General features: G+C 43.0%; 1 protein-coding gene across 3 annotated transcripts in view; it reads left to right on the top strand.

Moving 5' to 3' along the window:
- Positions 1–11,181, top strand: part of LOC122352744 (E3 ubiquitin-protein ligase rnf213-alpha-like) — a 59,704-nt gene extending 48,523 nt beyond the window's left edge. For 2 of the 3 annotated variants that reach the window (XM_043250334.1, XM_043250333.1), the window contains exons 57-68: positions 2–176; positions 265–359; positions 702–953; positions 1,248–1,380; positions 2,337–2,420; positions 2,781–2,961; positions 3,288–3,489; positions 3,726–3,803; positions 3,949–4,146; positions 5,887–5,976; positions 6,066–6,244; positions 7,458–8,009. In XM_043250334.1, the coding sequence (XP_043106269.1) occupies positions 2–176; positions 265–359; positions 702–953; positions 1,248–1,380; positions 2,337–2,420; positions 2,781–2,961; positions 3,288–3,489; positions 3,726–3,803; positions 3,949–4,146; positions 5,887–5,976; positions 6,066–6,244; positions 7,458–7,611 (1,821 nt within the window). In that variant the 3' untranslated portion in view covers positions 7,612–8,009. Of the gene's footprint in view, position 1; positions 177–264; positions 360–701; positions 954–1,247; positions 1,381–2,336; positions 2,421–2,780; positions 2,962–3,287; positions 3,490–3,725; positions 3,804–3,948; positions 4,147–5,886; positions 5,977–6,065; positions 6,311–7,457; positions 8,010–11,033 lie in introns of those variants that run through there. The other variant, XR_006251922.1, reaches the window with a different exon arrangement.
- The last annotated feature ends 14,237 nt before the right edge of the window (positions 11,182–25,418 follow it).

The raw sequence follows: 25,418 nt of genomic DNA, 5'->3' as shown, positions 1-25,418 counted from the left end.
GAGTTTCAGGCAGATCATCAAGCCAGCTGTGCTTGATCCTGGCAAATTCTTGATGGCCCATCTTCTGAAGGACATGGAGCAACTGAGCAAAGCTCTAGGAAAAGGGCTGGATGATACAGTCAATTCAATCCATTTGACCATCTGCAGTCTACTGGATCCCCACCAGACCAGCCAGTGTGAGGGTCCCACACCTCATTTTACATTTGTCACTTGCCATACTGATCCCCTGCACAAGAAATAATTTTTTTTTTAAATTTTAAACAGGGCCTGTTCCTTACGATCCTAACCTTTCCACTAAAGATGCAAGAAATGGATGGGAAAATGCTATGAATACTGATGTCATCACACATCAGCTGAAGGTGAACATGTCATCTTTTAGTACATCACCGAATTCACAATGCATTATGCAACATTGTTTTTTGCCTAAAAAACAATTTTTAGTGTGTATATCATTTTTGATTTTCCATTTATTTCTTAGTTTTTCATTGCCTGAAATGGATTGACAAATTTAATTACAGTTATAAAACAACTATTCAAAAGTGAAAAATGTTTTAACACCAGACCTAACAAAACAAAAAAGTAAAACCTGAATGGTTCAATTAGAGCTGTTGATTAGTTGTTGCATTAATGATCTCGGTAGTAGAGTACTTCTCATAACCCTTAGAATAGCAGATTATTTAATTCTCTGACCTTACTCTTAGGTTTTGGAACGTCAGCTAAAGGAAGTGAATGCCTTCATCAGGAAAGATGACAGAGTGTCTTCTAATCCAGTGTTGAAGTTGACGTTTGGGGAGCCAGGGCTTTTCCTTCGCTCTCTGCCTAAGAACTCCCTCATCCATAATTCATCTATCTGGAGTTGCAGGAGGAAGGTCTCAACGTTGAGTTTGAGCCACATTGTGGAGCAAAACGGTGGACGAGACACCTTGCCAGTGCTCTGGAGGTTTCTACAGAGGGTAAGATATTTATCAACCAAAGTGTTTCTTAGTAACTGAACAAGTAGAGAATGCATTTTAGGATGCCTGCTTTCTAGATAAATAGTTTGTTGTATGTAGACCATGATAATGCATGGTTGATTTTTATGTTGGTAATCTAACTGATATGTGAAAGAGCAGCCATAGTTTATTTTGCTTTAACATGCTGATTAGTGGTGGGTTTATCTGTAGTAATAAAACAAAGTGAAAAAATATGTATTCAAATAATGTTAACACATTTAGAAAAAACTAAAATCATAAAGATGTATATTTCAGGAAGCAGAGCTACGGTTGGTGCGGTTCCTTCCAGACATCTTGGTTCTTCTGAGGGATTTGGTGAAAAAGTTTCAGAACATGACAGAGCTAAACTACAACACCATTGGAGAGTTCCTGCAAAATCAGAAAACAGGTACCACCATATTAGGGAAACTGTTGAGTCAGTATGGAGATATTTATGCTTGATCTGTGATCCTTTGTTGTTAATAATTACACTAAGCTTGTTGGTAGGGTTCTGATTGTGAGAAAATTTCCTCATCGTTAATCAAAGAATCCGTGATGGGAGGTCGTTTTAATTTTTAATCTTTTTCTCGCTTTCCTTTGATTTTAAATAGCCTGTAAGTGCTGTGTATGTTTTACTTTCGCTTTCAAATTCGGCAACAAGCTGTTTAAATTTAAGCAACAAGCAGGTGTTCCTCTTTACCTTACTTTCCTTCACTTATGAAAAGTGAGTTAAAAAAAAGTTTATAAATAGTTTTAAAAAAAGAAACGTGTGCATTTTACTTTCACTTTTAGATTAGTGGCAGAACATAGAACTTTTAGCAACAAAACAAATAAAAATATACTATGCTACCTAAAATAATATAAAATAAAATAACAAATAACTTATGGGTGTACAAAACTAAAAATCAGTAAAGAATGAGGATCAAGTAATTCTGAAACATATAACATTTATTAGCAAAACGAATAAGAAAATAAGGAGGCAAGGACGACATATACTTTGATGTAAAATAATGAACAAAAAATAAAACAAAAACCAAATAATGAGTTTAAACAAAATATAAAAAAATCTATATATTTTAACAGGTGCTTTTGCATTTAATTTTGAAACTGTTGGCAGTTTGATGAGCAGCCACATTCAGTTTTAATTGTCTGTTTATTTAAAAAAAAATTGTCACAGTGGCCAAGTGACATAACCGATATTGCCGCTTAAACGGGGTCCAGTATCATCGCCAACACATTCTATTGCAGCAAGACTACTGATAGTTGATTTGACCGTTTCAGCACAGATGTTTTCAGCACTCTTGCAAGCATATGCCATGTATCTAATTGCAAACATAGTGATTGTGCAATATTTTCATTCAACAGCTTCACTCACTGCTTGGTATGAAAAGCGCATACAAATCTTTATATCTACTTGGAACCAAATCAGGGTATCTCTGGCTACTACAGGTAAACCATCTCCTACCTGCAATGGCAATCATAAATTTGTGAATATATTTCTGTGTTGCTTAAAATGTTGTCTGATTTTCACACACTGTTACTGATTAAATAATGTATGCAGTAGAAATGTGAAAAATACAACTTTTTTAGTTTAATTACATTTGTTTATCTTAATGTTCATTAAATTGTGATTAGACCTCATTTCATGAATAATCAGTGCAGAAATGCAAATATTCACAACCCTTCACAGATTTATCCTTTCCACTGTTGTGACCACTTTCTTTCAACTTTAGACTACTGTTCAGAATTTATTAGAGAGATTAGATTTTTCCATTGATGAGTGATGCATGGATTGTCTTTTTGTGTCAGGAGAGATAAAGCTGCTAGATGATTATACTCAGGAGGATATGGGACTGGACGCAGACATGCAGGTGCTGCTGCCACAAAGAAGTGGCCTGGGCTTGTGCTCCACTGCCCTAGTGAGCTATCTCATCACCCTGCACAATGACCTCGTCTACATGGTTGAAAGATACACCGGAGAAGAATCTGGGTAAGAGATTCAGCGAATTTATTCCCATGTCATTTGTTGTATTTATTAAAGCAGCCACTGTCCATGACTTCAGCAAGCCCATGGTGTGAAATTTCTCTTGTAGCCATAAATGGAGCATGCCATGATACAATATGAAATATTTCTCATAGCTGGTTTGCTCAATTTTCTCATAGATGGTTTGCTGTTTAGTGCTATTGAACATTTAGCTAATTTCCTAAAGACAGTTAAAAACCCCTAATTATTTTGATGTTATTATGAATCCCAAGTGCTAAAGCAAGTACTGAGGCAATTGTGTTTGTACCATTCTCTGTCCTGTTTCCTTCCAGTTACATGGTAAGTCCAGTTGACCTGACGGAGCTGCATGTGATCCGTTATGATTATGAGCGGGATGTGCTGCCATTGGTGCTGTCCAACTGCCAATACAGGATGGAGTGTGGGCAGGAAACCCTGGAGGAGTACGACCTGCCCAAAATTCAGCAACAGATACTCTCCCGCTTTCTACAGGGCAAGCCACACATCACCTTTAATGTACGTCACAACACCACAAGAGCCAAAAATGCCTGTTCAGATGTGCTTTTTAGGAGTTATTCAGTTCTTGACAACCATTATAATATGATAATACCAGATAAATGAGTGAGAAGTTGATTTAGATTTATTTTTTAGCAGTTAATCAGGACTGACAACCAGTAGAGTAGTTGAAATGAGAAAAATTACATTTATTTTTGTCTTGTATTGTTTAGTGTTTTTGTCTTTTCATGTTCCAGGGTATTCCGACACTGTTGAGCAGACAGGACAGAAATTATGATGTCATATTTAAAGATCTTAAGGGCAAAGTTCAACAAGTAAGTTATATAATTTTAAACATTATAGATGCCATGTTATATAGGCCATGTTATTGTTACATGTAGGTCTAATGTTTAAAAAGCTCTTATTGAAATAATGTCACAAATCCATGTCATAAGCTGTTATATGATTGTGTATCCATAGGAGTCGTTGCAGCCTCTTACACAGTATGACCTTGTGAAGGAGCTGCAGTCCTACAGTGATGTGTGTGAGGCCCTGTCCACAGTCGAACTGGCCCTGGGTTTCCTTGCCATGACAGGAGGAGAGCCACACATGCAGCTGAGCACTTATTTGAAGAAGGTGCTACAAATGACTGACCACATGGCCCCACATGTTTTTAAGGTTGGATATGTACACACTTTCTGCATTTATTGTTTTTGAGCAGAGGAGCTTCAAGAATGATATCCTCACTGGTCTTATGGAATCCCTATATATTTTGATTGGTTTAATGTGTTTCTCTTAGGATTGTTTAACACATATTGTTGAGTTAAAAAACTGTTAGGTGGAACCAAAGAGGACTTGAGATATGTAAATAATTGATGTTAAAAAACACAGTGTTTGTGATGCCAGATGCTAAAAAAAGACCTGCATACAATTCATCATAGTAATTCAGACCAAATAATATGTAGTGTGATCCTTTTTAATACTATATACTTGCATCAAAAAATAAGTACAATGTACTAGTATCATATTGTATTGCAATACACTTTTGCCGCTATTACAGTAAGGTTAGGGACAGGTTTGGTGGTATGAGTAGGTTCATATGTAAGGGTTGAGTCAACGATATAGCAGATGTTATTAAACATAGGTAATTTTAAAAATATAAGTACAATGTAAAAACACTGATGTACGGAATAAGTGCATTGTACCAAATGAGTCATTTAAATGTAAGTTATTCAGTAAATTACTCCACCACAAAATAAAAATTGTCATTAATCACTTTCCCTATTTTTTTCCACCTATAAAAGCTTCGTTCATCCTCTGCACACAATTTTAGATATTTTGGATTAAAATGGATGGATGTGACTGTCCCGTTGAATGCCAAACAAATTAAGGTCAAGGTCCAGAAAAGGTCTGAATGCGTATCTGCCAGCAGTGGTTCAACTGTAGTATTATGAAGCAACATACTTTTTGTACTCAAAGAAAACAAAAAACTTTATTCAACAATTTTGCACTGTAACATCACTTTAGGACCATTTTGCACAGCATTCTGAGAATGCACATAATTACACAGCTCTGTGATAGCCACATTCGAAGGGTATGTGTATTTACACTTTGATTTGTACTAACAGCATATCTTTCCATTACATCTAGCACAGACCTGCGTATGTTATGTGCATTCTCAGAATGCTGTCCAAAATGGTCAGGTTTAAAATGAACAACATGGGTGTGTTGGAAACTTTTTTAGCTTCTTTTTAAGAGACCAGGAGATTCTTTGTAAAACAGGAGTTAGTTTTTATTTCGTTGCTGTAGTCATCTGCAAGAAGTCTTCAAGAAATCTTTAAGAAAATCTTCAAGAAATCGCCAAGAAAAAAAACCTAGCACAAAGATGTTTATAGGTTTCAAGGGGGAGGAATACATAGAGGTGAAGACCATTAAAACAAAAGTACACAAATACAGAACAGGACCTTAGCCCAGAACAGGAAATTTTCAGATCTGTGATCAATTTACCATCCAAGTGTCATTTAAATGCATAGGTGCTATAAACAAAAGGCACAGTTGTACCTTTTGATATGCATTCACACTTAACTTGGGAAAACCTGCCAGATGTTCAGTAACTGAAAGACAAAAGATTACTGGCTCAGGGCTTAGACTTCCTGCGCTTATATTGTAAATTATAATATACTTGCGGATTGGAAGCTTTGTTTAACCTTTTATAAATTTGTAATACAACAGGGGAAAGTGATACATGACAAAATTTTTATTTTGGGGTAGAGTAAGCCTTTAAGGCCTAATATAAAGTTGGACCTTAAAAAATAGCATGCATTGAATTGTCAGTCTCATTAATTGACTGCTCTGACTAAATCTTAAATCTGTTTTCTGACAATAAGTGATACCTGCGTGTGATAATTTTGTGTGCAGGCATTAAGTAGGTGCAGCCTGAAACACTGTGTGGCACTGTGGCAGCTACTTAGCTCGTTGAAATCAGAGACAATGCTACGTCTGAAGAGGGTGAGACAGTATTTTGGACAGTGTTTAGTATTCTTTTGTGCTTTTGGTGAGTTTGCATGTGGTAATGATTCTTTTCATCTGCTCTTTAGGACCCGTTTGTGGGCATCAGCAAAGAGTACAAACATTCTTTGCAGGAGGAACACAAAATAGTACTTGCTACTTTTTTCACTAAGTCCAGTGCTGATGCCTTTCTGCTGGAGATGCATGAGTTTCTGCTTTTGGTCCTGAAGAACCCAAAAGCCACAGACACCTTTAGGCCTGACTGGGGGTGAGACCTGATAGAAATAATAAAAAAAAAATCCCTGGAAGTCATGCACTTTTTAAAAAAAAAAAAGTTTTTTCCATGTCTGGAAAATATCTGGAAAATAAATTAACCCAGAGAGTTTTTGAAAAGTCATGAAAATCTAGTTCAGAAATTTCTGTATAGTATAATTACATTTAATGAGGTAATTTAATAATTTTAATAGTAGTAAAAGTAATGATAATAATACATATTAATGATAATAAAACAATAACATTTTTTAGTTAATTTGAAAAGATTTTTATGTAAAATAATGGAACATTAGGTCATGAATATTGTTTTTAAAAGTCATGAAAATGTATTGTTAAAAATGTGTACAAACCCTGTAATAAGAATATTACACATCCTCTAGTGTTATTTTTTCTTTTAGTGCAGCTCATAAGGATGGCACAACTAGTGTTGTCGGATTCATAACCAAAGTACTTAACAGGACACCTTCCTTTACTGACTTAAGTAGTCTTAAGAATACTTAATTTCAGAAGTTGAATTTTAAAAATGTTTTATTATTATATCGTCAGAGTGGGTAAATAAAGATTACTCACTTAAACTTATTTTTGGTTCATTTGTACTGAAGGATTGTAAAACTAAAAGTTTGTTTTGTGGATCATAAGCTCCGCTCTTGATTCTTCAAGAAGTAATATGATCAAAAGGCGGTTGTGAAAATCTACATTGTTAATACTTAATATCAAAAAAGATCAAGGGGGTTGGGGGTTGTGTTATTGTGTAGTTATAATTATTATAATCTTATAATGCTTGGATCTTCTAAGATTTCTAACGGGAAGAAATGGTCTCTAAAATCTTGTCTTGTGTTCTGTAACCTCATCAGGCTCAGGTTAATCAGTAGAAAAAAATTGATATGTCAAACTGGCAAATGGAGATATTAAATAGCTATTAAATAGCCCTGTGTACAAGGCATAAAGTCATTATATAGTTATTGGCTAAAACAAGTGTGAATATAATTCTTTTTTCATTGTCCACAAATTTGTATGCAGTTTACAAAAAAATATTCTAATCTTGAGTATAATATTTTAAGTAAAATATTTTTTGCCACCGTTTTGCCAAGGTTTTTATATTTTTCAGCAAGAATCCATGGTTTCCTTGTTAAGATTGTGGTGATGTGCAAGCTCCTGTTGAACATATGGAATCTATTATAACTTGCTAAATTCTGTCTGTCTTCTAGTCTTAAAGACACTGTTGTGTCCTACATGGAGCGTAAAGATCTGGACATTCCTCCTGAGGTGGACGAGTTCTTCCCCGAAGAGATACTGCTCTCACAGTACACAGACACGTGGAAGTTCTCTGTTCTTCTCAGACAAGAAAGAAACCAAATATAGATTCTATATGAAGTATTTCTGTTATTTTACCCAGTCTCATATTAGGGAAATCTAACAATTGATTTACAAATTACATCAGGACAAACCTTTGAAAACTGTGCCTTTTGTGCACCTAAGGCTTTGTATGCATATTTGTTCCCTAATATAAAACAATTTATTCTGCAATATTAAGATACAATCTGTCAAAGTAGTCTTTTAGATAAAAGCAAGTGCAATGCAATTTTTTACAAAGTATAGAAGGTTTAAAACAATCATAAGTTTTTTATTTTGGTTTGTTTGGAAGTTGCCAACAATTGCTTAACCATTTGTTCTTTATTTGTTTATTTGTTACTTTGATAAATACATACTAATTTAATGTGAACTGTTGATTGCTGAAATACAAACTCCATATGAACCCAGACCTGGTCCATGTCCTTTTCTTTGTTTTTGTTCGTGTTTTTAATAGTATTTTTTTTTTTGGCTAAAGTAGTTAAGCGGTTATTTAAAAAATAAAAATAAAACACATATACGTTACAGCTTTCCAAGTGGGGGGTGTTGGTTGGGCAGGGACTCTGTCATTCTCCTGGGGGATTTCAACGCTCACGTGGGTGACACTAGCGACACCTGGAGGGGTGTGATTGGGAGGAACAGCCTCCCTGATCTGAACCCGAGTTCTGTTCTATTCTTGCACATCTGTGCTAGTCACGGTTTGTCCATAATGAACACCATGTTCAAGCATAAGCGTGTCCATCATTACACATGGTACCAGGACACCCTAGGGCAGAGGTTGATGATCGACAGTGTGGTTGTTTCATATGACCTCCGGCCATATGTTTTGGACACTCAAGTGAAGAGACGGACGGAGCTGTCAACTGATCACCTCCTGGTGGTGAGTTGGATCCGCTGGCAGGAGAGGAAGCTGGACAGACTCAGCAGGTCCAAACGTACTGTGAGGGTCTGTCAGGGAGGTCTTTAACTCCCGTCTCTGACAGAGCTTTGACCAGATCCCGAGGGAGGCCAGAGACATCGAGTCAGAGTGGACTAATGTTCTCTGCCTAAATTGTTGACACGACTGCTCGGAGCTGTGGCTGTAAAGGCTCCAGTGGCTGTCGTGGCGGCAACCCCCAAACCCGATGGTGGACACCGAAATTAAGGGATGGCGTCAAGCTGAAGAAGGGGTCCTATCGGGCCTGGTTGGATTGTGGGACTCCTGAGGCAGCTGACAGGTACTGGTGGGCCAAGCGGACTGCGACGGGTGGTTGTGGAGGCAAAAACTCGGGCCTGAGAGGAGTTCAGCGAGGCCATGGAGAAGGATTATCAGACGGCCTCGAAGAGCTTCTGGCAAACTGTCCAATGCCTCAGGAGAGGGAAGATTTGCATGATTTGTATGGCTTTTTGCATCGTACACTAAATATTGTAGTGTAAAATGTCTTGCATACCTTGTCTTCCTAAATGACCTATTGACATTGTGTTATAGTACATTAAAGTATGTTAAAATATGTAATAGTTATTTAAACCAGTTTTGGTCACTCTTTATATTACGGAGGCCTCAGAGATGAGCATTAATACATGAAAACGTATTAAAATATAAATACAGTATTTTGTAATTTTAAAATAATGTACATTGTACACACAACTGGCCATCCAGCAAAGTACCACTATTAAGGATTATAGTTGTGGTGTTGTAATGCCAAGCCAGCAGAGGGAGCTCTTGCCCGAGTTCTAGCTGTGCTCTGCCGCTCTGTTTCCTCTACGATCATTTTCTGTTTGAGGGCTTTATAACTCAAGAAACTCCATGTGCTCACTGTATTGCCAGTCTATTCGCCTCAAGAAAATATGGCTTTAAAGCAATGTCATTCTACCCACTTTGCACTGCTAGCATTTTGAATGCGATAGCGTACTCAGCAGCTGGTCAATTGCCCTGGGTGATATTCAGGATTTGTGTGGAGATATCTTTTCCCCCAGCAGGATATTCAAACACTTCACAGAATTTTTGATGAAGATTGTAGAGTCAGAATCCAAAACTGCTGCAGCCAAATCTATGGTCTACCTGTTTACTAGTCTACCTGTTCATTCTGATTGCTATTCCTGTGTATGATCTTGCCTGTTTCGCACAAGCACCAAGTGCCCAGGGTGAATATCGAACGATTTAAGTGCTTACAACCTAATCCAAATTATAGAGGGCGATAAGTGGAAAACAGCTTTTCTCACTACAAGTACCAGGTCATGCCGTATGGGCTTGCCAACTCAACAGCCGTGTTTCAATCCTTCATCATCAACCAGACATCATCAACCAGTTTGTTATCGCCTATATTGACGATATCCTTATTTTTCAAATTAGAGGCTGAGCATATCACTCATGTCAGGACAGTTTTATCATGACTCTTCATTGACTATATGTCAAAGCCTAGAAATTTTAGTTCCATGTAAATAAAACCTCATTCCTTGCATACCACATTAGTTATGAGTTAAAATGGATAAACTAAAGGTTAAAGCCATGATTGAATGGCCACAACCCTCCAAAGTGAGATTATTGGGCTTTAAAAACTTTTAAAGATGCTTTATCCGTAACTACAGTCTGATTGCATCTCCCCTTGACATCATTATTAAAAACCTGTCAAGTTAAAGTTAAAGGAGGCCAGCCAAGCCTTTATCTCCCTGAAGGAAAGATTCATGTTGGCCCCCATTTTAAAAACACCCAGACCCTGACCCCACTTTATATTCGGTTGCACTTCAAAAATTATGAACAATTTACTTTTTGTCTTCATATTGTACTGCAAAACACTTCTGCCGCTAATGAGGTGGGATATGGGTAAATTAAAAGAATTATGAAACCAACTATGGAGAAGAACCCTATACCACCCTATAAAAGTGTTGTGGAGTTATAGGGGATTGAATGGGCAGACCAAAATCCTACAGCATACTGCTTTTTTACTGTGTTGAGGAAGGGAATCAGTGAAAGAGCAAGTAGAACTGACAGGTCACTCAGGGAAACTGTAGTGTTTCCTGACACAGCTGCGTTTAAAATTGAACTGGAAGTTAAGTGCTGGGCGTCCGGTCAGAGGAGAACTGACCCCAACTGAGTCTGGTTTCTCCCAAGGTTTTTTTTTCTCCATTCTGTATACATGGGGTTTTGTTTCCTTGCCGCTGTCGCCTCTGGCTTGCTTGGTTGAGGACACTTAACTTCTAGTGACTATCGTTGAATTGACTAGAGACCGTCTCTGCATTTAATAAGAAATTGGTCACTCTCGTCACTATACATCCCTGTCATTATACTGTACAGTGCTTTGATGCAACCTGTGTTGTTAAAAGCGCTATATAAATAAAAATGATTGATTGATTGATTGATAGTGTTGTTGTCTGAAACTTTGTCTGTGTCCGGATACATGTTTGTGTACTTGATGATAAATGTCTGAGAAAAAAAGAAATTCCGTATTGGATGGGTAAAAGATATGAACCTCCTTTTGGATTTCCCTTGAGTGAGACACAGGTATAGTGCCACACCCAATAAAAATGAGGGATTGAGTCCTGTGTGAATAAAGTATTCCTGTGTGGAAAAATAGTATTAATACAGATAAATTTTTTTATATGCTTTTGCCTGGTTGATATCTTTATGACGGAGAACATTTCTGAAATCAGTGCAGTAAACGTTAAATCAAAGCATTAAGTTAAATATATAAAAAAATAATTATGAGTGCAGACAAAAAAACATTAAATAAAAGAGGAAAAATATATTATTTTAAGTAGTTTTCCATACTGAGTGATTGTAAAATAGAGTATAGAATATTAATTCATACAAAAAGTGTACATGCTTTAGAACAGAAGGAAAAATAGGTTTAAAAAAAGAACTAAGCAAATTGTGCTTTTTGAGCTCTAATATGACTTTTTGTGTTCAAAACTAGAAACACACTGAAAAGGCTCATTCTGCCCTGAAACTACATGAAAAAGCTTTCTCTCGCTGAGAAACAACCTTTAAAGCACTTCTAGGCTTGTTTTGAGTTCATTTGCTCAGAAGCACTAAAACAGCATTTCTGCTCATAAAAAGTCAAGAACTAAGCAAATTGTGCTTTTTGAGCTCTAATATGACTTTTTGTGTTCAAAACTAGAAACACACTGAAAAGGCTCATTCTGCCCTGAAACTGCGTGAAAAAGCTTTCTCTCGCTGAGAAACAACCTTTAAAGCACTACTAGGCTTGTTTTGAGTTAATTTGCTCAGAAGCACTAAAACAGCATTTCTGCTCATAAAAAGTCAAGAACTAAGAAAATTGTGCTTTTTGAGCTCTAATATGACTTTTTGTGTTCAAAACTAGAAACACACTGAAAAGGCTCATTCTGCCCTGAAACTGCATGAAAAAGCTTTCTCTTGCTGAGAAACAACCTTTAAAGCACTTCTAGGCTTGTGTTGAGTTCATTTGCTCAGAAGCACTAAAACAGCATTTCTGCTAATAAAAAGTCAAAAACTAAGCAAATTGTGCTTTTTGAGCTCTAATATGACTTTTTGTGTTCAAAACTACAAACACACTGAAAAGGCTCATTCTGCCTTGAAACTGCATGAAAAAGCTTTCTCTCGCTGAGAAACAACCTTTAAAGCACTTCTAGGCTTGTTTTGAGTTCATTTGCTCAGAAGCACTAAAACAGCATTTCTGCTCATAAAAAGTCAAGAACTAAGCAAATTGTGCTTTTTGAGCTCTAATATGACTTTTTGTGTTCAAAACTAGAAACACACTGAAAAGGCTCATTCTGCCCTGAAACTGCATGAAAAAGCTTTCTCTCGCTGAGAAACAACCTTTAAAGCACTTCTAGGCTTGTTCTGAGTTCATTTGCTCAGAAGCACTAAAACAGCATTTCTGCTCATAAAAAGCCAAGAACTAAGCAAATTGTGCTTTTTGAGCTCTAATGTGACTTTTTGTATTTAAAAATAGAAACACACTGAAAAGGCTCATTCTGCCCTGAAACTGCATGAAAAAGCTTTCTCTCGCTAAAAAAACAACCTTTAAAGCACTTCTAGGCTTGTTTTGAGTTCATTTGCTCAGAAGCACTAAAACAGCATTTCTGCTCATAAAAAGTCAAAAACTAAGCAAATTGTGCTTTTTGAGCTCTAATATGACTTTTTGTGTTCAAAACTAGAAACACACTGAAAAGGCTCATTCTGCCCTGAAACTGCATGAAAAAGCTTTCTCTCACTGAAAAACAACCTTTAAAGCACTTCTAGGCTTGTTTTGAGTTCATTTGCTCAGAAGCACTAAAACAGCATTTCTGCTCATAAAAAGTCAAGAACTAAGCAAATTGTGCTTTTTGAGCTCTAATATGACTTTTTGTATTTAAAAATAGAAACACACTGAAAAGGCTCATTCTGCCCTGAAACTGCATGAAAAAGCTTTCTCTCGCTGAGAAACAACTGTTGAGACTATTTCACTCAAACGGCTCTTTACCAGGAAGGATCAACTCAAGGCGAAATAAAACACAAGACAAGTTTTTGGATTTTAAAGCTTGCAAGGATTGCGCTGTCGATTGCAAGCGGGAGAGACGCAGGTTTCTCCTTAACCTCCCTTTTGCCTCCTGCTTTGCCTCCTCCGAAGCTCAGATCGCAAGTCACTTTATTTATAGAGGAAAGGACAAGATACAGTAAATGAAAACAATTGGCCACATTTCTTGTGCGTCAGAATCTTCACTCCTTCAGATTCTTCCGGTGCCCCTATCAGTATTATACGGAGGCCATGTTATGACCAAGAATCAAACTGAAACTAAAAGGGCCACAGGTGCATAACTGTCAACATTCAACTCTAACATTCCGTTCTCACCAAGCGGACAAAGCCTGGCACCCGATGGATACTGAAACTGAAGGATCAAAGTTGCATAATGTCAATACATAACCCTAACATCTCCCTCCTGTTTGACATTTAGCACCTGAAAAATAACATAATAAAGCATATGCATATTGAACTACATCTCTACTAATTACTTGATTTCATAGTCGATGCTTACTTTAAACAGCAAGGTTGGGCGAAAACCTCAGTATCTGAGGAAAAATTCCCAACCGACCCCCAAGATGTTACATGGGCGATCACCTGTAAGGCTTGCATCTTAATCATAATGTATACAATACAAAATTTAAAGCTTGAACATAGGAGGAAAATGTGAAAATAAACTGAAAAGGAAGAATGAAGTAAAACGGTGCCTCTTGTTCTTGGCACGGCTACTGTAGCTTGTCAGTGTACCTTTTGTATCATAACATCAGCACTCAGCCATGTCACAGCTGTGGTTTTAACTGAGACTTCACACCTGATATTAAAGCTCTCCATTTCTCTCTTGTTGGAGAAGCATGGTAAAACTGAGAAAAGTCTGGCTAATCATTTTAGTAATCATTGCTCTTTAACATGGTAAAACACAGATCATGCATACACATGTTCAAATCAAGATGAGTCTTTAGTTCATGTTGTTCTGTGAACCAGTCAAAATTCAATTAGTTTTAGTTCCCCTTTGATCGTCTCTCATATGGCCACCAGTGTGACGTCACTGCTGCAGTCAGGTTTAGAGCACTTCTCCAGCCCTCACGTGTTCTCATTGGGGGTGCTATAGCTGGGAGTAAGGGATTAGTTGATTTCTTCAGCAGCCAAAGGTTTTGATACCGGCCGACTTCCACCCTTACTCAGCGTCCTCCCAAGGTGTTAGCAGTTTGCAATGGCTTTGATGAATCCACGTAGATCTCTCAGCGATCTTAACTGCAGTCGGTGTGGTCAGGATAACTTTGATCAGGATGCTGTCGCCTGGTTTCACTCTTGAGGCCTGTGGGGACAGAGGTATATCTGGCAGATCATTTGCTCTCACAACATTTCAAACATTCCAAATTTCAACATTTTGTTCATCCACTCTGCTAGTGTATGCTGCTCTTGTGGTTTCTCACACACATGATGATGTGTGTGAGAAACCATCACACAGCAGCAAACTGAACGGTCTACCATACAGTATTTGTACTGTTGGCAAGGTGTCAATTCAAGGTAGTCTGGCTTTGGAAATTGACCTCTCTTAGGCCTGCAGTTTCCCTGTGAGTTATGTTTACAGCAGATCAAACAAGATTTACAAACATTTTTTGAGTAGTTATTAAAACCTGGTGCATAAAAGTACTGTTCTACCCTATGCACCATCCCTCCTGTTGACATATGTGCTTGCCCATGTGTCAAGATTGCTGCTGCTTTGTACAAACTTCGTGGAAGGCCTTCAAGTCTGTATGTGTCATCTGACAATTGTGCTCCTTTTGTTAACCACATTTGCTTCTCGGATGCTGGTGCTTGCTTTTGCATGTCTGATATTACTGACATGTCTAATGGAGTTTCTACTGATGTTACTTTATGTATTTCACATATCTCTAGCTTCCCTTGTGCAGCTTGCTTAGCTGCTTCATCTGCCTTTGCATTGCCAAGTGAAACTGGGTCAGTACCCTTTGTGTGTGCGGCGCATTTACACACTGCAATTGTACGAGGGAGCTGAATGGCTTTTAATAAGTCTGTAAGGAGGGCGGCGTGTTTCACGCTTTGACCACTAGCAGTTTTCATGCCCCTTCGCGCCCATTGTGCCGCAAAATGGTGTAAAGTAGAAAATGCATATTGGCTATCTGTGTAGATTGTGACGTCTTTTTCTCGCGATACTTGGCACGCTTTTGTTAACGCTATAACTTCGGCTGCCTGGGCTGAGTAATGAGAGGGAAGTTTCCCTGCAGTCACTATCTCTTTTTCTGACACAACAGCATAACCACATTGATTTTCACCTTGACTATTTTTAGAGCATGAACCATCTACAAACAGTGTCTCTCCCTCAGTTAATGGAACATCTCTCAAGTCAGGCCTAGGTTTGCAATTCTGTTCTGTGCTGGTCAAGCAACAGTGTGGTGTGCCGTCATTACAAGTTGGCAACAGAGAAGATGGGTTTAATGTCGTACATCTTTTGATGGTGAGATGTGGCTGTGACATTAAAATAGACATGACGGCTAAATGTCTTGCTGGTGATAGAAATGACATTTTTGTTTCAGTTAATAGTGCGTCGACTGAGTGTGGGACCAATAGTGTGAGTTTATGAAACAACACTACTTCAGCTGATGCCTGGACTGCTAGGGCTGCTGCACATACAGCTCTCACGCAAGGTGGAAGTGCACAAGCCACTGGATCTAGCCTCTTAGAGTAGTAAGCTACTGGTTTGTTCTTGCCACCTGACTTCTGTGTCAGCACTGACGTCATAAATTTGTCTTTGCAGTCTACTGTCTGATTAAATGGTTTGGAATAATCAGGTAAACTCAACACTGTGGATTGAATCAATCCCTCCTTTAGCTGTGTGAAAGCTTTTTCCCCCTCCGGGGTCCAGCTAATCTTATCTTTCATGGCTGTAGGAATGCCATAAATCATGTCTAACAAGGGCTGTGTTAGTATGGCATAGTCTGCAATCCATTGTCTGCAGTAGTTACACAAACCTAAAAATTGCAACATCTGTTGCTTTGTCTCGGGTTTTGGTGCTAGCTGTATAGCCTCTTTTCTGCTATCAGTTAGGGCTCTACCTAGCGGGGTTATTTTGTGACCTAAAAATACCACTTCCTGTTTTGCCCATTGCAGTTTGGCTAAAGAAGCTTTGTTCCCTGTCGCTGCTAAATGCTGAAACACTTTTACAGCAGCTTCTTTGTTGTGCTCTTGTGTGTCTGAGGCAATCAAAACGTCATCGACATAAACTAAAACCTGACTGTGGGTTGGAACTGCGAGGGGTGACAGACAGCTCATTAGTTCTGATGAAAAGATTGTCGGGCTATCAACAAATCCCTGAGGAAGGCGGGTGTAAGTGTATTTTTTACATTTGTAAGTAAACCCAAACCACCCCTGTGAGTCTTTATGTACTGGTATGGAGAAAAATGCATTGCTTAAATCCACTACCGTAAACCATTTCATTTCAGGTTTTAACTGATTCAACAATGTGTGTGGATCTGGCACACAGGGGGCCCTGCTTTCTACAGCTTGATTTACAGCTCTTAAATCTTGAATCATCCTCCAGCTCTGGGAGTCTGCTTTCTTGACAGGAAAAATCGGCGTGTTACAGTGGGCCTCGGGGGCCTCGACTATTATACCTGCCTTAATCATTTCTTCAATAACTGGTTCCTCTTCAGGAACTCGAGCTGCGTCACAAACGCTTTGGGAACGCCTTCGGCGTGAGCCGTTCTGAACCACGTGTGAAATCTGTCCAATGGAGAGGAGCGACGTCATGGACGAGATGACGTCGCCGACCAGGAAGTATAAAGTCACGCTCTGCGATGCCGGCACCAGCTTTCTGCTGTTCAGTAAGCGCTACGTGTTATTTTGTATTGTCTATTTGCTGTCTGTTTGTCCAGCTTAAATATTGTATTATGGCTGATATTCAGGGGCTAGAGAGGAAATTTAAAAAGGGTGATCCGTCACGTTTCAAGCGGTGTGCTGATCCCTGCCCTCGTTATATCACGAGCGGGGACACACACAGCTTGTGCGTGGCGTGCCTGGGAGCGAGCACGCGGCGTCAGCCCTCGAGGGGACTGATTGCCGCATTGTTCGCAGTTACCACTGCGAACACTCCGCTCCCGGAGGGCTCTCTTCAAGGAGGAGCCTTCACCGGCGTTCCCAGAGGTGCGGGACCGCTGCCGCCGAGGCGGAGCGGCGAACGCGCGCTGGGGATCGCAACTCGATCTGGCTGAGGAGATGGAGACGGGCTCGTCCTTTTCTCCGTCAGAATCCGCCAGATCGGGCACTCGATCCGTGTGTCGGCCCGAACCCGGCTTCTTCGCCCACGGGGAGACGCCCACTCGCGTTCACTCTTCCTCCGAGGAGGTTGATGTTGACGTGGTGGGCGATGCGCCATTGCGCACGCGCCCAGTATGAGGAGCTCTTGGAGGTGGTTACTCGTGCGGTAGCTAGATTAAATATCGATTGGCCCGACGAGCGTATTGCTCAGCCTCAGAAGTCTAAGTTAGATGATAGATTTCTGAGAGCGAAGCAGCCACCTCCAAGACGGAGCCTTCCGTTTCTTCCCAGACCTCCACAGTGAGCTGTCGAGGTCCTGGGAAGGCCGTACTCGCTCGCGTTTTCCCCCACCGCTGTTAGTTGTTATAGCAATGTGGCGGGAGTCGCGGAGTGCGGCTATAAGGCGATGCCCCGGGTAGAACAGTCGCTTGCTACCTATCTGTCCCCCGGTTTGGCATCGTCTTTGAAGGCTCCGACCTTACCATCGAAGCCGCTGAGAACAACGTCGGCTTTGGTGGCTAAGGGGTACGCGGCAGCAGGTCTGGCTGGGTCTTGCATGCACACAATGGCGGTGTTGCAGGCATACCAAGCCGACCTGCTGAAAGAGGTCGATGAGGGAGAGGGGGTCAGGGCCGATGACATCGCAGAACTGCGTCGGACTGCTGACCTCTGCCTCCAGCGTCACAAGGAGACCGCCGCGTGCTTTGGGGCGGTCTATGTCATCCCTTGTGGCCGTGGAGAGGCATCTCTGGCTGACCCTGTCCGATATAAAAGTGCGGGACAGGGTCTGCCTATTGGACGCCCCCCTGCAGCCTTCTGGCCTATTCGGCGACTCTGTCAACGAGGTCGTCGATAGGCACCAGGAGGCCCGTAAACAGGCGGCGGCGTTCAAAAAGCGCCCCTCCCACGTCGATCTCAGGGGCATCAGGACGAGAGATGCCCCACCGCGTGCCAGCTCCTCATACAGGCGAAGCAGAAACAGAGCGTCGCCTCTCGTTCCCCCTAAAAACAGCAGGGGGCGAAGCGACGCTCTGGGCCGGGGACTTCCGGGTCTAAAGACCTGAGGGCCTTTCTGGACAGGAAGTCCATGGCCAAGAAGCCCTGAGATGAGTGATTCAGGGCTTCTGAGGGCTGCCCCTCCTGGGGAGGATCAGGTTATGCCTGGTTAGACGGCCCCCGTTCCTCCTCAGTGCCCTCAGGGAGTAACTCCGCTATCTCTGCCCTCGTGCCAGAGCGCGGAGGCTTCCAACACGTTTCCCCAGCCGGATCCACCCGAGGGTGCATCATGGCCAGGGAGCGCGCTACCCCTGCGGGGGTCCCGTTTACACCTAGCCCGGTGTCTGCCTGCCGGTCAGCCGCTTCAGGCCACCGAGTCACCCGTATCTCATATACCAGAGGTCAGCTTTGAGAGGCTGATTCCCTTAGTAGATTATTTAGCAGCGTGGAAACTTCTGCCAAATGTATCTCAAGGGGTCATACAAATGATAGAGGAAGGCTATCGAATTCAGTTCGGTTTTACAGCTACCTCATTGTTCCGAAGAAGGACGGGTGGCGTCCTATCTTAGATCTAAGGGTCTTGAACTGCTCAGTCACAGACTGAAGTTCAAAATGCTTACCATCAAGCATATGGTGACTCAAATCAGATCCGAGGACTGGTTTGTCAACATAGATCTGGAGGACGCATACTTTCATATATGGAAGTTTCTGAGGTTCGCTTTCGGGGCGTAGCAAACCAATATCGAGTACTTCCGTTCGGCCTAGCACTCTCACCCCGCACATGTATGGAGTATATGGATGCAGCTCTGGCTCCATTGAGATTCCAGGGCATCCGCATACTTAATTATATCGACATTATATCGATATTAGCTCAATCCGAGCAGATGGCAGTTCAGCATCGGGATGTTGTTCTGTCTCACATGGGGGAGTTGGGTTTGAGACTGAACGCCAACAATAGTGTATTGCGTCCCGCTCAGAGGACCATATACCTAGGCGTGGTGTGGGACTCGACCACGATGTGGGCATGTTTGTCTCCTGCTCGTGTGCAGTCGATCCTCATGTCAGTCGAGAGAGTCAGGGAAGGCCAGTCTTTCACTGTCAAGCAGTATCAGAGACTGCTGGGCCTAATGGCAGCTGTGTCCAACGTGATACCCGTTGGCCTGCTGCTCATGAGACCCCTACAGTGGTGGCTCAGGACCAAGGGGTTCTCCCCGAGGGGAAACCCACTCCGCAAAATCAAAGTGTCACGCCATGCAGTTCGGGCTTAGACTTGTGGAGGAAGCCTTGGTTCCTGAATCAGGGCCCAAGGTTAGGAGCTCTATGTCGCGGACTTCCCTTGCGACAGATGCATCCCCTAACCGGTTGGGGCGCAGTGTTCACGGGCGCCCGGCCCACGGTCTGTGGAGCGATCACCACCAGAGGTGGCATATCAATCTGCGACAGATGTTAGCTGTATTTCGTGCTCTGAGGCACTTTCTCCCAGACCTGAGAGGTCACCATGTGTTGGTGCACGCCAACAACACAGCAGTGGTCTCTTACATCAACCACCTGGGAGGACTGTGTTCGCGCCCCTTGAACAAGCTGGCGCACCAGATCCGTGTGTGTGGTTAAAAGCTCTCACCCGCACAATTACGAAGTGTATGAATGCAGCTCTGGCTCCACTGCGACTCCAGCGCATCCGTATACTCGACTATATCGACGATCGGTTGATATTAGCTCAATCAGAGCAGATGGCAGTTCAACATCGAGATGTTGTTCTGTCCCATATGGGGGAGTGGGGTTTGAGACTGAACGCCAAGAAGAGGTATTGCGTCCCGATCAGAGGGCCATATACCCAGGCGTGGTATGGGATTCGACCACGATGCGGGCACAATTATCTCCTGCTCGTGTGCAGTCGATCCTCATGTCAGTCGAGAGAGTCAGGGCAGTCAATCACTGTCAAGCAGTATCAAAAACTGCTGCGGCTGATGGCAGCTGCGTCCAACGTGATACCTTTTGGCCTGCTGTACATGAGACTCCTACAGTGGCGACTCAGGACCAAGGGGCTTTCCCCGAGGGGAAACCCACTCCGCAAAATCAAGCATCATGTCATGCCTACATGGAGTAACCTTGGTTTCCGAATCAGGGCCCAGTATTAGGAGCTCTTTGTCGCCGCATCTTGCTTGCGACAGATGCATTCCTAACTGGTTGGGGCGCAGTGCTGAACGAGCGCCCGGCCCACGGTCTGTGGCTAGCACCACCAGGGGTGGTATATCATGCAGCTAGGGATGTTAGCTGTATTTCGTGCTTTGAAGCACCTCCTCCCAGACCGGAGAGGTCACCATGTGTTGGTGCACACCGACAACACAGCGGTGGTCTCTTATATCAACCACCAGGGAGGTCTGTGGTCGCGCCCCTTGAACAAGCTGGCGCACCAGATCCTTGTGTGGTCCCAGGACAAAATCTGCTCGCCGAGAGCGAACTACATCCCTGGGCATCTCAATACGGGAGCCGACACCCTGTCGAGACAGGGGTTGAGGCCGGGGGAATGGATGCTTCACCCCGATGCGGTGAAGCAGATCTGGTCGGCATTGTACCAGGCAGAGGTGGACCTCTTTGCTTCTCGAGGGAATGCACAATGTCCCCTCTGGTTCTCTCTAGTTCATCCAGCTCCCCTGGGACTGGATGCCATGTCACAGGCGTGGCTAAGACGTCACCTGTACGCATTTCCTCTGATTGCCCTGCTCCCAGGAGTTCTGGTGAGAGTGCGCCAGGACGGAATCAGACTACTGCTCGTAGCCCGTTCTGGCCGGGCCGAGTATGGTTCACGGACCTCATCGGCCTTGTAGACGGTCATCCGTGAGAGATCCCCCTGAGGCCAGATCTACTCTCTCAGGCGGAGGGAACAATAGTTCACCCTCGCCCGGAGTTACTGAAGTTGTGGGTGTGGCCCCTGACGGGGCACGACTCATAGCCTCTGGTCTTTCAGCTGAGGTTGTCGAGACCATCCTCCAATCCAGAGCTCCCTCTACGAGGAGCGTGTATGCCAGGAGGTGAGGAATGTTCACTTCCTGGTGTGGAGACCGCCACTTGAACCCAGTTAACTGCCCAGTAGGTTCAGTGCTGGAATTCCTCCAGGCGACATTCTCCACCGGGTTAACCACTCCACCCTAAGGTCTACGTGCCAGTCATATCTGCATATCATGACCCTATTGGTGGCCACTCAGTGGGCAGACACCCATTAGTTACACGATTCCTCCACGGTGTGCTGAGGCTGAGACCTCCAGTGCGGACCAGAGTTCCCCCCCCAGGGATTTGGTTGTGGTGTTAGAGGCTCTGTGTAAGGCACCCTTCGAGCCCCTCAAGAGGGTTCCTTACCTGTCTTATAGGATAAGACAGCATTTCTCCTCGCCATCACCTCTCTTTGGAGGGTGGGAGATCTGCAGGCCCTCTCCGTGGCCCCTACTTACTTGGACTTTGCCCCAGGCATGGCCAAGGTTTTTGCATACCCAAGAGTGGGTTATACACCTAAAGTGCCCTCTGTTACACCGCAACCGATCGTACTGCAGGCCTCCTGTCCTCACCCCTTCCAGGCAGCTAAAGTCCAACTGCAAATGCGTCCAGTGCGAGTACTGGACATGTAGTGCAGAACTGTGTCTCTCGGGAGGTCGGGCCAGTTACTTATCCGCTTTGGCCCGACAGATAGGGGTTGTGCTGCTATTAAGCAAACTTCAGCAGGTGGATAGTCGAGGCTATCCACCTGGCCTATGAGGCCTCGGCACTCACGTGCCCTCCTGGGCTCAAGGCCCATTCAACAGGGATATGGCGGCCTCCATGGCCTACCTTAGCAGTGTGCCCCTCGGGGACATTTGCAACGCTGCGGGGTGGTCCACGCCCTCCACTTGCCCTTTCTATAATTTCGACATGAGGCCCGCTCCTGGCTCCTCTGTCTTATTCTGATGGGTGGTCTGAGGACCCCTTTTCAGGCAGGGCCTTGGAATTATGGCGGCGTGGGCATCTCGTTCCCAAAGCGTTTGTGACGCAGCTCGAGTTCCTGAAGAGGAACGTCTCAGGTTACGAATGTAACCATGGTTCCTCTAGGGAACGAGACGCTGCGTCGATGCCATACTTCCCGCACCCCTGCCGGGCGCTTACTTCACTACAGAGGCTGGTGCGGCATCGCAGAGCGTGACTTTATACTTCCTGGTCGGCGACGTCATCTCGTCCCATGACGCCGCCTCTCCATTGGACAGATTTCACACGTGGTTCAGAACGGCTCACGCCGGCGCTCCCAAAGCGCTTGTGACGCAGCCGCCTCGCTCCTAGAGGAACCATGGTTACATTCGTAACCTGAGACGTTTTATGCCTTCCTGTGCATCTGGCTTAAGGGGATATTGCTTTATGCGGGGCCTATAGTTTGTTTTTGGCTTTATAATCACGGGTGACGCTGTTGTCATTAACCCTACGTCTGTCTTCCCTCTTGACCAAAATTGTTCTGGCACTGCTGTGAGAAAGGGATCTATCTCAACAGCGGCTAAAGAATGTCATATTGTGTCTTCAGTCAAATGGGCCCTGGGGGTAAGTGTACACATCCAGTTCACTGTTTTGGAATAGAGAGAGCGCCTCTCATTCACTTCCCACCCATCCCCATTGTCTGACCATCTCTCTAGCTGTCCTTGCTCTATCAGTTTTGGCAACTCTTCCCACTCCATCTTATCTGTTTTAGACAAAGATACATGTGGCGGTCTGCCCTGACCTTCAAAAAGTCGCTGTGCCTCGCTGTAAAGTTTCACAGAGCAAACAGCATTTCCTTTTCTGTCTGTGTATAGTGTGCTCAATGTCACGTGTTGAGGGCCTAGCCTCGAAAATCTTTCTGAATAGGCTGGGTCGGGCCCTGGGTCTCGCTTGTAATACATAGTCACATGCAGGTCACTTTCAGTTTTAACTTCTGTCTTTGGGGGTGTTGGTTCTGGTAACAAATCTAGTAGATTCTTTTCAGTGGGTGTATAAAAATTTGAAGTGGGGACATAAGGTCCCTACCCAGGAGGTTTACTGAACAGCCTGGACATAACACTACTTCTGTGTCTGTGAGAAAACTTATTCTCTGTAACCAGCCCATAGGCTGATTTTACATATATTATTTTTTTTCCCTTTTTTTTTTTATAGCTAGGCTGCAATTCTGGAATTCTGTCATGTAATACTGTTCTGTCTTCCCCAGAGTCACAGAGAAATTTTACTCGGGTTCCATTCACTATTAGCTCTCGTTCGGGTGAGCGAGTGCTTCTTGACAAAGCTAAAAAAAGCCTTGATACTGCTCTGCAAGTCTAGGTCAGTTTTGGGGTCATTATCAGCCTCGCCTAGATCGGAGTCATCTTCTGAGTCATCTATGGGGTCATTATTGGTCTCGCCTAGTCATAATTGATCATTATATGGGGCTGGTCTGTAGCTCTCATCGGGGCTTCTACCCTGTGTTCTGGGCTTTAGCGGTTCTGGGCAGTCTCGGATATAATGGCCTTCCTTGTGGCAATTAAAACACCTACCATATTCTCTGTCATCGCGTCTCTGTCTCGACACCTCTCTCTCTCTACCTCGACCACGTGCTGCTTTCCTCCCTCTCCTTCTCCGATTAGCTTGGTAGAAAGTGTCTGCACCAAGCAAGGTCATGCCTTGGGGGAGGGCAGTGAGTGCAGCGAAAGTATGGGCCCTGTCTGCTTTTCCTTTTTTGTTTTTCAACAATCCCTGTCCATGTCTGGCATAATTCATTATGCTATTTACTAAGTCGGTGGACCAGTTTATATTATATTTTTTGATGTAGTCGGCCAACTGGAGACTGAATCCTAAAAGGAGTGCTTGTTTTAATTGCTGTTGGTATGGACTAGCCTCCACGACACTATACTCAACCCCACTGTTAATCCTAAAAACTTCTTCCAGACGTGCTCTGTATTCCTGTACATCTTCTCCATCTTTCTGTGTACACTGGGATATATTAGAGTAATCTGGGCGTGTTCCAAGGGTGTTGCTAATTCTTTCTGTCAAGTGTCCTACTGCAGTTCGCAATGCCGCTCCATCATGAGCTAACGGAACATTATTCTCATCTAGACCCGTGAAACCACCCCTAACTTGGCCATATTTGTATTTAAGAGCCAATCTCGCAACTCTGTCAACCTCTTGGCCATTTAAACGATACGTGCTTATCAGTTGGTTAAAATTCTCTATCCATGCAGCGGTATTTTCAAGTGGACCAAGTGCGTTTGCTGCCTCTTTAACTTCTTGGTCTGACCAGGGGCGATACACATTAAGGTATCTATTGCGATCGTCCTCTACACCGTAATGTGGATTAGCCACTTGGATGGCTGGAAAAACGAAATCTGATTCTGATGAAAGGTGTGAGGAGTTCAAGGGGTCTTTTTTATGCTCTTTTTCTTCCTTAATTCTCTCTATCAGGGCAACTGCTTCAGCATAAGGTGTATTTCGTCTAGTACGAGGGGGACTGAATTCAGTTATCTTGGATCGGTCATGTCTCTTTCCCTTTTACTCGCACTTCGCTTTGTGCTGCCTGCTCTCTCGGCTCCTCTCGCTGAGCTGCTGCAGCCGTCTTCTGGCCTCTAGATGCTCTCTCTACTCTTAACTTTTCTTGCCTATACAATGCCTCTGGTCTCCCAACATAATCTGCTGGATCCTCTTCCTTTTGCACTGCAACCAATCTTTCTAGTTTCTGTCTTTTTTTCTCTTCGACTTCCACCTGTCTTTTATCAGCCTGCTCTTGCCACTTCGTCGCTTCAATCAATTGAAGTTTCAACAGATCAACCTTTTTTCCCTTGGCTAAGGATAAATCAACCTTTATTTTGTTTATTAAGAGAGCGCAGTCCTTCTTGACTAATTTACCACTGAAATCATATTTTTTATTCCACTCATTGAGATATCGCACACTGTCTGCCGAATATGTATGCATAAACTTTGGATCTCCCATCAATTTACTATTTTCTGCGCCCATATTTGCTTTTTGGTAAGAGTCAACGATTAGTCACACGTCTGATCAGATCGTCCACTGCACCAAGCTTCTACAGACACTAATTTGTCTGCGGATACAGCCGTCTGAACAAACCA

Source organism: Puntigrus tetrazona, chromosome 10 (assembly GCF_018831695.1).
Source record: "Puntigrus tetrazona isolate hp1 chromosome 10, ASM1883169v1, whole genome shotgun sequence".
Lineage (NCBI taxonomy): Eukaryota > Metazoa > Chordata > Actinopteri > Cypriniformes > Cyprinidae > Puntigrus > Puntigrus tetrazona.
Note: the sequence above shows the minus strand (reverse complement) of the source record. Positions and strands in the feature narration are given on the sequence as shown.